The sequence below is a fragment of the Ctenocephalides felis genome, unplaced genomic scaffold, assembly GCF_003426905.1.
Source record: "Ctenocephalides felis isolate EL2017-DRISC unplaced genomic scaffold, ASM342690v1 CF-g0.4_SCAFFOLD_03420, whole genome shotgun sequence".
NCBI classification, from domain to species: Eukaryota; Metazoa; Arthropoda; class Insecta; order Siphonaptera; family Pulicidae; genus Ctenocephalides; species Ctenocephalides felis.
In genome coordinates this window covers 1-15,111 of record NW_020539574.1, presented here as the reverse complement: position 1 = coordinate 15,111, position 15,111 = coordinate 1, and the positions used below count along the sequence as shown (strand labels likewise).

General features: G+C 28.1%; 2 protein-coding genes across 2 annotated transcripts; one reads left to right on the top strand and one right to left on the bottom strand.

The window, feature by feature from the left end:
• The first annotated feature begins 2,859 nt into the window (after window positions 1–2,859).
• Window positions 2,860–3,826, top strand: LOC113382346. The gene is made up of 3 exons (XM_026620771.1): window positions 2,860–2,908; window positions 3,031–3,107; window positions 3,173–3,826. Exons 1-3 carry the CDS (start codon window positions 2,860–2,862, stop codon window positions 3,824–3,826), a joined length of 780 nt encoding a protein of 259 aa, XP_026476556.1.
• A 2,584-nt stretch (window positions 3,827–6,410) lies between these two features.
• Window positions 6,411–15,036, bottom strand: LOC113382347 (sodium-dependent serotonin transporter-like; the record flags this gene model as incomplete). Its single annotated transcript, XM_026620772.1, is given in 9 exon segments — window positions 6,411–6,467; window positions 7,242–7,536; window positions 9,477–9,655; window positions 9,728–9,862; window positions 12,592–12,730; window positions 14,826–14,842; window positions 14,844–14,912; window positions 14,914–15,003; window positions 15,005–15,036. Coding segments are annotated over 9 exon segments (1,013 nt in total), but the record flags the coding sequence as incomplete, so codon positions are not given.
• Between the last annotated feature and the right edge of the window lie 75 nt (window positions 15,037–15,111).

The following is a 15,111-nucleotide window of genomic DNA, read 5'->3' as shown; positions in this document are numbered from 1 at the left end:
TTTTTATGATAAAATTATAAAATAATTATTAATGGCAACTTATGGTACAACACATTCTATTACCAGAATTTTTTGTACAATAAGGCAAAGTGGCGCAATATTCGAAAATCACTCGTAAAATTAATTGCCGGTGAATTTTTATGGTTATTTGTTAACCTCGAACATATTACATATCTATTATAATAATTAGTTTAATTACTAGTAAGTGGATAGAGAATTAACTATAAAGGTATGAGTAAATGTTATAGCAATAGGTAATGATAAGTAAATATATTTATTTCCATTTGAATCATAAAATTGCTGAATCATATGGAATGAAATTTTGCATAAAAGAGAATTTACTCCTGTTTCATACTTTATCTATATTAGTATTTGCTAGAAATTTGGCAATATCACTTTTGCAAGAAGATGGCAATATCACTTTTTTCATACTATGTGTTATATTAGGAGTCTCGGGTAATCTGTGTTATTTTAATTCGGTATTATTTTAATTTGATTTCCCTTTTCAAATAAAAATTATACATTTCAGAAACTCAAGTAATTGGATTCAAAAACGCTAATACGAAGTTTGAAGTAGAGAAAAAAAATCTAAGTGATTTCACTGAAGTAACTTATAGAAACACTTAACAAAAATTAAGTTTAACATATAGCTCAGTAATCTCATTTATATTTTATAGGAAAAAAATGACATGTATACAACTCGTTCCAGCAATATTATTGATAGTCCCAAAGTCGTCGAACCGCAGATCATATTCAGGACTTTGCAAACTTATTGTCCAGAATATTCGAATCAGTATCCACACCTGATGAGAAACTATAGATTGAAAAATAGAGTTCTCAAGATGAGGTTTTTACGAGATTTCAACAAAATGATCCTAGAATTTATACGTACGCCCATGCTTTTGCAAATAAATACGGCAAGGAAGCTTTCAATGATTTGCTAGTCGGTACAATGGTAAAAGTAATGCTCAACTTGGCGACTAAAACTAATGTTCAAGAACCAGATCATCAGGATTTAATTTCAAATAGAAAAAACAATGGAAAACATGGATGAAGCAGTTGGTTCGCATAGTTCAAATGACTTGGAAGGTAAAAAAATATACCGCAAACAAAGTCATGGAAACGGTAAACCTGCCATAAAATTCCGAGATGTTGCATGCGAATTTTTAATCTCTCTTCATAATATTACTCAAGAATGTAAAAATCAAAATTGTACGTCGCAAGTTGATCAGCTAAAAGAATATCGAAATTTAGTGGAGACCTCAACGAGATCTAACCACGATCATGACTACCTCGCAAATGCTGTCCAAAAATTTGCTAGTCAGTTAGAATCAATGGAAAATCTCGAAGATGACTCTAAGCAGGAAGCTGGAGAATTTAAGTTAATATTAACAGCTATCGCTGCAATTATGTTATTTTTGGTCTTATAAAATACTATATTATAAGACATTGATAATAAAAATTAAACTACATAATTGATCTAAGCTTGCAAAGTCAATAAAATTTACCAAAAAGATGCTATTTGATGATACTATGTCAATCTTATTATAATTGTACCAATATGGTTATATCTTCTAGAGGGTCTTCTAGCAATAGATGACACAAACATTTTTTTTTTTGATTTTTGAAAAATCATATCTAAATAACTTATGTACATATGATTTTTCAAAAAAAAAAAAATTAAAAAAAATGTATGTCATCTATTGCTAGAAGACCCTCTTGAACACCCCTGTATGTTCGGTGATTTTTGTATATTATGTTATTAAATATTATAATATTAAATTTATATAACTATGTAAATAAAAAATCAAATAAAATTGAATGCACTTCATTAATCAATATTTGAATTGTTTATTTATATAATTAATATTTATGCATGTTATATATGTTTGTTTCGAATAAAAATGAGAAAAATAATTAATTTAAATTATAACTTAATGTAATAATACTATCATTAATATTTGTAATCTTATTCAAATAAAAAATATTAGCGCACACGTTCAACTGAGCGATTCACTAAACTTATTGAAATTTTTCGAGTAGATTTTTTTTTCATTTGCGTTTCTGTGAATTATGTTTTAACTTTTTGTCTTAAAAAAAGTGCAACTTTAATCTTTTATATGATGCCAAAATTATAATGTGCATGGTATCGTGCCTCAAAGCAAATTGCTGGAACTTCCCCGTACCGTAATTAAAAATCTTGGTACGAAACACATTATTAAAATTTCTATTCATCTTGCCAATTTTTTTTATATTAATAAGGTGTTCGGTAATATAAAACAAATCAATTCGTACAATAAAAAACGAATTAGATTAATAATTATACAAATTAAATTTATACGTTTCGACACTTGATATATGTCATTATTCAGCAACTCATGGCAATTTTTATAAAATTTTAATTAATGTTAACACATCAAAATATATAAAACTCTACAAAAATAAAAGACCGATACCTAGTGATGCTTGATTTATCATTTACAAATTGGAACTATTAATAGTATTAATATCGATTATATATAATCCAAAATTTGAATTTGTTATAAAAATAAATACTTTTTTATCAAAATATCAATCACTTACACAAAAAAAGTTTATCTAAAGTTTTATCATAAAAAGGCAATGATATTGGAGCTTTGTAACAAATCAATATTATTGCTCATAATATTGTATTATTCCTTTATATCAATTATCATAATTAACTTTAAAAGCATTTTTATTACAACTAATTCTCCAAAAATGCATTTAGATACTAATGAATAACAATAAAAAATATTATATATGTATGTTGCATCACAATAAAAGTCAAAAATGTTTAGTATAAATAGTGCAAATAGATGTTTCAATTTTAAAGGAGCAATGGACAAAAAACTGGTGTTGGCTTTGTTTTCTTTGCTACTGGTGGCTGGTAAGATATAATATGAAATAAATAATAAAAATATTATATTTTTTTAATATTTTTGGATTACATGTTATTATAATATTATATCCAGTACATTTTTTTTTAAATATAATTTGAAACTTATTTAGAAATTCAAGCCCGTCGGCCTGGCAACCGATTCCATCAGAAACACAACCATGCAAAAGAAAAGCAGAATGAACAGAAAGTAATTTTTGACAAAGTTACGAGTTATTTCATTCAATATAAAATAACTAATTTCATTCATTATAGGCAATTGGTCAGTTTAAACAATTTGTCAATCCACCGCAAAAGTGTCTTACATCATTCCTGCAGAAATTTTGCCCAAATCAAGTAGACGACTCGAAGGACCACGACCATCAAAATGGAACAGCATCTAAATTTGCTGCAAAGATTCCGCTAGGTTTCCCAGAATTCCAAGGACTTTTATTAAGTTCTTTTAAACAAATGATTACTGAAGTCGCTACATTCGCTCATGGTTATTTAACTCAAAATAGCCAAGAATCATTTAATGAATTTGTAGTAAACACGACGACTAGTATTATGCTGAATTCGGGTGATCATTCAGATGATGAAGGGGGACCAGCAAAAAGGAAAAGAGTCATATTTGGCAGAGAAGGTGGAGACCAAGTATTTCAACCTGTGCAGCAAATCTGCAATTATATTGGAGTTCTTTACTCCATATCTGTACAATGCGTAGAACATGATTGCTCCTGGCATCCCGAGGAGTTAAAAAAACCAAAAGCTTTATTACCTCTAGTGAAATTTGGACATGACCATGAAGCAATCGCAAACGCTGTTCAACAACTTGCTGAAACATTAGAAGCAAATGCAGATCCTAAAGATGAAAATATGCTTTTATTAGCCAACGCTATTAGTCATTTGTTTGAAGATATAACATATTGATGAACACACCTTCAGTAAATAATTATATATCTATCATCAACAATATTAATATTGCAATAGAAGCTGTTAATAATTGTACCAATGACGACACATGCTACAATAATTTATGTGACCAGTATGATTACGGTTACAATCAATATGATCACTATTATCCATATGAATACTATCCATATTATTATCCATATTATCCATATAAATAATAAACAGGCAATAGAGAATGATACAAAAAATTCGGAAAAATAACTATAAATTGCTTGAATTAATTTTAGTTAATTATAAAAAATGATTTACTTAACTAAATTTATACACCTATATACTATAAATGCTAGATAAATCTTACACAGGATTTTTTGAATGTAGTTTATCAAATTCAGAGAAATCAGTAGCATGAGTAGTCAACACAGTTTACTTCAACTTAGTTTTTATGTTAAATAATCAATTTATGAATATTTGTATTATTATTTAAAATAATTCACGCAAACGTGTTAATTCTATGTATATACAAAATGCTAATACAATAATTCTCAGCAAACTATTACTAAATGTTTTTCTTATATATTAAGTTAACTTTCATCCATCTCTTTCTGAATCGTTTGACTCCAATATAGAAAAAGTGTGTGGCAAAAATTTGCCCTTTAGTCGATGTTTTGTTGAAAAGTTGAAAACCTCTTTATTTTTTTGTTATAATTTATTTTAGTTGATCAAGACAAACTATTTAATTAAATGGTAAATTGTGCTGTTAAATCTTTAATTGTAATTGTAAAAAATGTATTTTGACGACTTCAATAAATTTTCACACTGATATAGCTCTAATGGTCTTATAAAATCTAAGAGTTCAATTCGACGAATGGCCAATTAATAGCTATATTAAGTTATGACTATTTAGCAATAATTGAAAAATTGTATTTCCCAATTAGTAACAAGAGTACCAAATGCACACTTTTGAAAACGAATCATCATTATGACTGAGCTAAATTAATTGATTGACTATCATCTTATATTGAGAGATTAATATCTACATGTTAAAAAAATCCCATATTCTTCCCATCTTCTATTAGAAATGTATACCATCGTTTCGTGGAATACTTTCTTATCTTAACCAAGTTAATGAATGACATGACCGAGGTGCAAAAATGGCAAAGGGATGCCGATAAAATACGAGTTGCTTATACAGTTGGCGAGCGCTAATGCGCCGGCATCAAGATGAACGATTCATAGATACATTTATACAAAACCTCGATAAATCCAAGAAAGTAATAAAAACGAACATAAATGGAAGTAAGATAATATAATTATACAATTTTAATCACATAGACTGTTGAGCTTTTTTCTGTCGAACTTTATTAACGCCCCAGACCATTAAAATTAAATAGTTATTGTTAACTTAATGATAGAGAAGTTTGCTTTCACGAAACAAATCGACTTGCTAATATCATGTTGTATAGACTTTTGAAGTCATTCTTAATTGTTTGAGACCAAATTTGAAAAATATTTACATGTGTGTGTGTAAATGTAAGTCAATTCTTAACCTTTAAGCGATGTTTTCTCAAAAATGACTGCACCTATTTCATAAATTTAAAAGCTCTTACATGTAACTAAAGTCTAGTTACTAGACAGAAACTGCCTTTTAGCAGATTTGCGCAAAGATCGGCCAAATGTTTTTTTTTGTAATAAGTAGAGAAGTGCGAAATTTTTCGTACCCGTTTTATTCAAAAAATTTGAATCTAACCAAAAGTTCTGAAACTGTCTGAAAGAAATTGATTGGAAATCGTGCTGATTAGCGTTTAGTGAACAATATCAGAGATGTTTCTTCATAGTTAAAAAGAAAATGATTTTATGAAACATATTGTGATAATAGAGAACATCTATGATGATGAACATATTAGAATATTACAGCCTTACGACAAGTCGTTTAATTTAATAAAAATCATCAAAGTCCTTTTTGTCCCATACCAACTCTGTTTTCTTAAAAATCACTCATAAATTAATATACTAAGTTCTTAGTGATTAAGCCGCTTATTTACACATGTTGGGAAGTTCAGGCAACTTGCCTTAAGGTAAAAATCCATTTTTTAGTTTAAATTAATGTTCAAAAAAGAAACTAATTTTGGTATTTATTAGATAAAATTCTAGAACTATTGTTTTTTTGTTCACACCCCCAATGACGGTTGTGTCAGGCATAAAATAGGTTAAAAACACTAGGATAAACAGCAAAATGGTTTAAAACGACATTTATTGTCGTTAATTAAAGTAATACGTAACACAACATAATATAAACAATTGAACAAATAGTATGAATAGAATGGAATCAAGCAGAATTTTTTAAACAAAGTTAACAAGAATTCTTTGTAATTTTTTTTCGCATTTTGAATATTTCTTTTCCTTTCTCTTTCGCATTTTGTTTTGGTTGAGATAATTTTTTTTAGCTGTTTAATCTTTACCCGAAAAGGATAACAAATACGACATGAACTCGTACATGCACCGCACACTTTTGAGAATAAATCATCATTAAACTAAGCCATATTATCTTAATAATCATATTTCATATTTCTTCCTTCAGACTGTAACTCAAAATTAGTACAATTTAGCTGTTGTGACAACTGTCACTATCGTACTCTGGCACAACCGTACCCAATCTTCCCTACATATTAAAGTAAAAAAGAACTTTCTTAATTGATTGAATTAAATTGAATTTGTCAAAATTATTTCGACTATTTAAAATTAAAATGACCATACGTCCATACGTCTTGGCCGGGACAGTCCCGATTTTCCGCCTTGCGTCCCGGCTTTTTTTTAAAAGCAATATTTGTCCCGGTTTTATGTATTTTGTCTCGGATTGTCCCGGATTTTTAAAATTGCTTTGATTGCCAATATTTTTTTAAATATATTTCAACTAGAAAATTTGAACTGAAGAAATGTTCGAACAAGTTTTTAAGTCACCAATACCTTCCCCCCCTCAGCTCTCATTAACATTCTAATCCGTCCCGGATTTCATGTAAAAAATATGGTATTTCGAATTCAAACTATCGTTTAGTTCCCGAGTCCAGCACGATGGCAATGTTAATATAAATCGGCAATAGAAACGGCCGCCGCGTCGTAAATGGGGCGGAATCAAGAATGACACCCCTCCAGGCCAATGAATAAAACACATTGCGAAAAGCTTTTAGATTCTCGGATTGATTAAAGTTAAACACGTGGCTCTGGTGTTTTAATTTACCGCGAAGTGGCTGTTATTCTTGAGGTGATTCGCAATACCTATATATTTTGATCTCGATACATAAGTTAAGCCTACTTATGCAGGGAGCGAAAGATATAGGGCAAGGCAGAAGGACGTTATAATATTAAGCTGCAGAGTAAATTCAAGGAGAACATTTGTGAAATAATATACTAACAAAAATAATAAACAAAAACTTACGTAAGTGCATGTTGGCAGCGCGCAAATATAGATCAGCACCAGGAGGACCATGACGAACCATTCTCGTCTTCTGCCCAAGGCGCGTGGGTACTCATCACAGAGAGCTGTGATCATTGCTTCTAATCCTCCAAAAGTGCTGTCCAAGCCCAAGGTAATCAGCATCAAAAAGAAGAGAATGGACCAAAAGACACTGCCTGACATGGTTGCTATAGCTTCGGGGTACACTATGAAAACTAAACCAGGGCCTTCCAAGCCAACTTGTTCGATCGATTTGTTTTGAACATGGGCCATGTACCTGGAAAAAAAAGTATTATAAATCAATAAAAATTTAAAGCAGAAGCCAAAACACAGTTAAATATTCACTCTTGGTATCAAATTAGAAATTAGACAGAACCTGGTTAAATAATAAAAGCATAATTGGTAAAAAAAATATAGTACAAAACTTCAACATCTTTCGAACACCTTTCGCTTGATTTGTATACAGTAAAACTTTGTGAGATTGGGACTCAAGAATACGATTTCAATTTAAATCATCATTTATCTATTTCATTTCCAATGCGACAACATAGGTCAGTTCAAACTTTTTACCAGTTTTGATGTAATTGCAAATTACAAGATAAAAACATAATATTATTAATATTTAATTTATAATGGGATAAATGTAATCTTTGTTATTGAAATTAATTTACAAACTATTATATGACAACGTATCATTGGATATCTTCTTATACTCGTACATAAAAATGAATCGCAAAATGTGTTGGTAAGTGCATAACTCAGCAACGCCAGGACCAATTTGTTCAATTCTTTTTTAAAATCTTCGTTGAAGTCCAAAGATGGTTCTTACGGCGAGAAAAAAATGAATAATTGCCGGGAAAACCCTAAAAACAGCCCTGTTCTTTTTCTCAAACAAACGTTTTCTAACTAAAACGTAGAATAAATTTGAGCTTTATTGCTATTATATAAAGTTATCACCTATTAAATTACAAGCACTCACTGTATACTCCTCCTAAACGATTATGCGGATTTTGATAAATCTTTCTGAAGTTTGTTAGGGAAATTTTCTAGGATGTATGTGATTATAAAGTACTGGGATGTATGTGCAAAATTGTAGAAATTAATGTGAAATATTGTAAAAAACGACATGCATTGAAACCAAATAAAAACTATGATCTTCCAAAAATTTCAATTCACATATAAATCTAGACAATATTAGAATATGTATAATTAACTTATGATTATGAATAAGAAAAATGAAATGTCTGATTGAATGATACACATATGAAGAGGATATGACAAATTAATTCACTTAAAATATGAAATTAAGTGTTAATCAGGGCAGATCCTATCTTTAATGCAGTGCATGCAAAATATACGAGTGCACGCCTTAGGGGGCGCCAACACAAGATTCGGGTATTAAATTTTCAATATAGTTTTTTTTCAATATATAATTTCTTTGCATCTTTTACTAATCTTTCCACAATATTTTTAAATTTCGTAAAAATTTCACTTTATAACAACAAATAGGAAAGTAAAGATGAATACATACAATTCGCCCTTCACGATATCGATTAGGAGAAGTTTAAGATGCAATTTTGGATATCTTAAATAATAAAAAATTAAATTAATTTAATCCAACATGATGTACCAGTGTTATGTTATGGTAATGGGTAGGTTAGACCGTTTAAAAGACTTCAATTTCCAATAAAATGTGGGAGTTGATACTCATCACTTTATTTAAAGCAATTCTGCATTTAACATAGTTCATGTTATAAATGTATATGCATTTTGGCGTGAAGAGTAATTTAAAAAACAATAAATATTATTTTTAGGTAAACGGCAAATAATAGTATATTATATTAAAAAATTGTAGACATGGGTACAGGACAACGTCTGTCGGGTCATCTAGTTATTTAATAAAAAAAATACAATTGATTACAGCTCTTGATATTGTCTAAATATTTAAATATTAATAAACCGAACCTAAAGATGTGTGTTCATTTAATTTTTTCACACAATATAAAGAACATAGCATCTTAGCATCGTAATAACTTCCAGCAATCGTTAAATCTTATTACTATAATAATGTGTATATTATTTAATATAAATTTTGCCATTAATTAAATACTGTATAAATATTAAAAATTATGAAACCAGACTTAAAGAAGTGTACCATGTAATATCTATGGATTTAATAATCCTTTTCATCAGAGACTTAAGAAGTGTAGAACTTACCCAAGTACTGAAAAGATAACAAATCCAGCCAAAAAGCTCGTAAGACAATTGATACTGCTCGTTAAAATAGCATCACGATAGCAGTTGTTGTTGAATTTATTATACGAAGACAATGCCAGCAGGGTGCCGAATCCTGGTCCCAGTGAAAAGAAGATTTGTGAGGCGGCGTCTATCCAGACCTTGAGAAGGATTTAAAACAATATACCTTCGGCTTTTGTTTTTAAAGAATTAAATAAATGTTTGGAGCTAACCTTTGAGTTTTGAAGTTTGTGCCACTCCGGAGTCAAATAGTAACGGATGCCTTCAGCGGCTCCTGGTAAAGATACACCTCGGACGAGAAGGATTAGAAGAACTATATATGGGGCTAGAGCTGTTACCCAAACCACCTAATATTATAGAAAATAAATGAATATAGTATAATTATATAATTGATTATAAATCTACGGCTCTAATGAAAAAAAAACCTCTGGCAAAAAATCTCGTTCTCATTATAACAGTTTGCCAGAAATGTTTACATATTAATATAGAAATATGAGAAGGTATAAATCATTTGTTCGAAGTATCATAATGAATTTCTAATATATTAAACTATCTGAAAATGACTAAATAGTACTATATACGGAACTAAATATTTCAGAATATAAGTGAAATCACCAAAATCCTAAAATATCAATAAGAGGATCTATCTATTATTATCCATAAATTAGAATAAAAAAAATCTAATGGAATGAAAAAAAATCTAATAGAATGGAAAGAAATACTATCAGTAGAATAAAAAAGTACTTCATTTTAACTATTTTTATATGTAAATATAAATTATCGCCAGATGGGCGGTCTTAAATTATTACTAAAAATAATTAATACAGTATGTTAGCTAAGATAGTTGAACGTATTAATATTGAAATTTCAATTGGCTCATATGCAAAATCACACATTTTTTTTTTTATTTTGGTGCCACATTGTCCTGAATGATTTGAAACATCAAACAAAATCACAAAGTTAGCAAATGGATTTTCTTCGGAAAGTAAAAAATTGGAGAATTGGTAACAAATAATTTTTTGAGATTACTTATTGGAAACGCTTCTAGATCATTCTTCAAAAGATAGTCTTTATATTTAATTAGTTATATTTTCTATCTATAACAACAATTTCCCAATGTTTGTGATATTGCAAATATAGTCTAATAAATTATATTTTTTTATATAAATGTATTATAATTCTTGAAGTTTACGTGATTCTGTTACCATTACATTTCAATCATTATTATTGGCTCGGTTCATTTCAGTAATTGAAGTTAAATGAGTTAATTTATGTATTTTTCCAGTAATTTGCTTTTCAACTCTTCGTTGTTGAATTCATTGACTTGTGAGAATTTATAGTGATTGTCTCGTTGATTACTTCGCCTACTTTATGCCTTTATCAAACCGTGAAGCGAATTCAATATAATATACAAACGGAAACTTTTATCTTTAGAAAATAATTTATCGGCAATTATATGAAATTGTTCATTAAAGGAAATAACTGAATAACTTTATGCCTGTAATGAAATTTTATTTGTAATAGTTGGAGAAAAGTTGTGATGTATTTTATTTTCTTATTTGAAGTTTAATCCTGATAAAATTTTATTTCTTTTGTTTTTATATATTAACGTGCAAGAATTAAGTATTGCTCATATGCGATCAAAATGGTTATATTTTTAATAAAAAATATATATCCTAGTATCACTTGATATTGCGGTTCGGAAAATAGCCACGAATAACCAGAGTAGACTACCTCCTAAAAATTTGAAGCTAAAACTACTGTTACTTTACTAAAAAATAGATGAGAAAATAAAGACGTCGAGAATTTCTATGCTATATAAATGAACAAAGGCTTAACTCAATCCATAATATTTTATAAAATGAGTTTTATACTATAGTATTAAATTTTTCACTAAAGCTCATATTTTGAGAAGTTTTCTTATAGAAAATGTTGATTATTATAACTAATAGTATATTTAAATTTTTATCAAATAATAAGATATGTATAGAATAATAATTCGCAAAACCTGTTTTCATAGATTTTTTCGTACTTAATAACAATAGTTTCATATTCAAGGAGTACTCTAATTTCCATAAAAAAAAGCTAAATGTCTGATACATTATCAATCGAAGTTTGTTTAATAAATATTACATTATTATATTGATTTAAGTGCAATATTCAAATATTTTATGTTAGAATAATATATTCCTGTTTATAATATTATTAGGTTGGGTTAAATTATAAATTAATTATAAAAAAAACTGCCAATATAATTTACTCTGTCAGAACAAAAATTCTAATTATGAACATATTTATTTCTAAAGAATAATATGATATAAATACGATATTTAAGTACGATATTTAAATTTTTTTAACTAAAAATAAATATCAACATTTTTAATAAAATAGTTCAAATTATTAATAATATAGAAGTGTTTATATAATTCATATTGTTCTTATATAAAATATAATACATAAAAATAATTAATTAAATTTGAATAGAATAGAATACTTTCATCAAAATCTATATTTGAATTTCCTTTCGTCGACGTCTTTCAAGCGCTGATTTTAATTTTTTTTAAGCCATTCGATGTAACTCGATGAAGCCTTGCTTTACTTTTTTGTCATGTTTTTTACAACGATTGTCCAAGACGTTTTTTTCATAATCAAAAAAGTGCAAATTTTTGCAAAAATTTTATTCCAATTCGAAAGTTTTATAACCGTCTAGTTTTTCGCAAAGATCGGCTACGCCATTTCTTATATTAAATATTTATTTTCGTTTTTTTCGAAACTAACGTGGTCATAGAATCCATTGTCAAAACTTAGAAGTTTGAGAGGCTATGTTCTAGGCAAATATCCAAATTTTTTTTAGTCCTACAAAAAGTGTTTGAATTTTAAAAATCATTTTTTTTCTAAATAGGTAAATATCAATTATTATTAATTATTTAACATGTCAAAAAGTTCTTGCATCTTCTATTTAAAATATTAAGTATGTCGAATAATGTTAGGATTATTAAGACGTGTTTTTTATAGTTTGTTCCACCACTATGAGAAAATTATGTTCTATACCAATGATTAGAAAATCTCAATTTACCTTTCCAGCACTTTTCACACCTTTCCAGAGCGAAAAATAAACTAAGACGAACACTCCAAAAACACAAAGGGCGAGGGATGGTTTGATAGGTCCCATCATATCAAGCCCATCTGAACGATATTTTTCTAGTACGTTGCGCCTGAAAGTCAATAATAAACGCATCAGTGATTTTTCATTAAATTTTTGTGTTTTTTCAATGTTTTCACCCTTGCATTAAAATTTATTTACAGCTGTCAAACAATGGTTTTGACATTCAAGTTCTTTATCATGTGAGATGAAAGCATTCGAGACATATAGGCAAGATTTTAGGATATATTTATATTTTTTTTTCAAAATTGTGTGTTTTGAAATTCTGACGACTTCTCAATATATTCACACAAATATATAAGTTATATATGTATTTTGTGCGTATTTTTAAAATTCTTTTTTTTCAATAATTTCACACAATATATAGAATATCTACATGTATTTTGTACAAGTAAATTCATTGGCAGTAGTATATGCACTAATAAAATTAAATAGTGTAGGTACTAAGTTGTTTGTCTTATATAAAGTATTTTGTCAGATTTTGTTAAATTGGACTCACAAGGAACAATTGCAGAATTTTTACATTTGCTAATAATATTATAGTTTATAATAATTATTTTACTTGTGGCAATATTTTTGTAAAAGACATAGGTACGTTTATATCTAGCAAGGCATATCTAGTAGAGCATGAGAAATTTCTTCTTGGTTTAGCTCTGAAAAATAGTATAAAATAAGGAAATACGTTCTAAATCCATTTCTTCATAATCCTTCAGGATTAAAATTGTAAAAGTGCATTAACGAAGATATAAAATATTCATTAACAAGAAATTATTAAATGTCTTGATTTTAATTACTTTGCAGATCGACAGAAAAATCATTCGCGTCTTAGCTTTTCAAGATGAATAAAATTAAAAGCAATATAATTAAAATCAGTTTCGATCGACTGTAAACGCTGTATTGATAAATATTATATTGAGGATTATCATAATAAACTGAATATTTTAAAATTCTGGGTTTAAAATATTTTTATAATTTGCAAGCCATATAATAGGGAGTATTTATTAGGAGTATTTTGAATTGAGTTAGGAGTATCATATGAATACTTTTGCTTACTTTGTCTTAACTTTTAAGGCTAAATAGAAAAAATGACATCGTGTAATCTCATAAATCAAAATGAATATGAATAATTAATAATAATGAATAAATTCACTTCACTCAATTATTAAATTTCATGACTTTAAATATAAAAATATATTAAATTTCTATTTTGATGGATATAACAATAATTTGAAGAAAGAAAATTTATCTGTTTTTATTTTATTGTTTTAGTTTGTAAGATACATATGTTTCAGTATTTTTGTGGTTTTTCTGGGTAATCTGATATCATGCAGCATATTCATTTTAATTAAAAAAATTGGATTAAAAATCTGAATCCAATAGAAAATAACCATTTAAACGCATACAAAGTTGATAAAAATGCTTTGTAGCCTAATAATATGATTTCTATTGCAAGCAATATATTTGTACAATTCATTTTGCAGAAATAGAATAGATTAAATTTTTGAATAGCATGAAGTAAAAATTAAAACATTCTAGAGCATCTTTGGGTTACTTAAGTTTTGACATATGATTTTGTATCATCACTGATACAATAAAATACAAACTTAAAATACATTATTGTAAGTATTTATTACATCAAACTACCAGTCATTGTAAATCAATAAGTTTTATTTTTCACTTGAGATCATAAATATGAAGTGAAAAGCAGTTTTTTTGGGTCATGGCTGCTAAAATATTTGATGTCAAAAATACTGATGGTACATCTAGAATAGAACAACTACAGGTTGCCCTCTTAATAAGCCACACGCTAAGTATGATGTCAAAAAAATTACCTACTAAATATCTTCGTAATATAGAACGATGACAATTAAAAAAACATCAGTGAATGTAGTTGTAATAAGTAACTATAATTTGATTATATTTTGGAGAAAAATAAGGTATAAATCATTATACGAATACTAAGCATTTTCTAATGGTTTGTGAAAAATATAGTCACAAGCGCATATAAAATAAATTCCATATTTATTTGGAATAATATATAATATATAATAATAGATATAATAATAATAAATATAGAATACTATATAAATAAAAAATATATTTATTACCACTTTCATAATAAATAAAAAATATCATTTATTACTTACTCAAAGAACTCGGCGGCCCGGGCTGGTGGAGTTTTCCAATTGGGGATTAGTGACCGGGGTGCAGAACGGCGTGTTCCAGCTGTTCCCCGCATTTCGTCCAAGGCAATTCCGAGTTGAAGGATGCAAACAGATAGTAAACTGCCCATCCTATGATCGTGTTGTAGTACATTCCCATGTTATATGTCAATCAGACAGATCGCGTAGCCCACACCTGGAAAACGATTCATTAGAATATTGATGGAATTTTCTGCTATTAGTTCTGATTAGCATTCATCATTGGTGTATC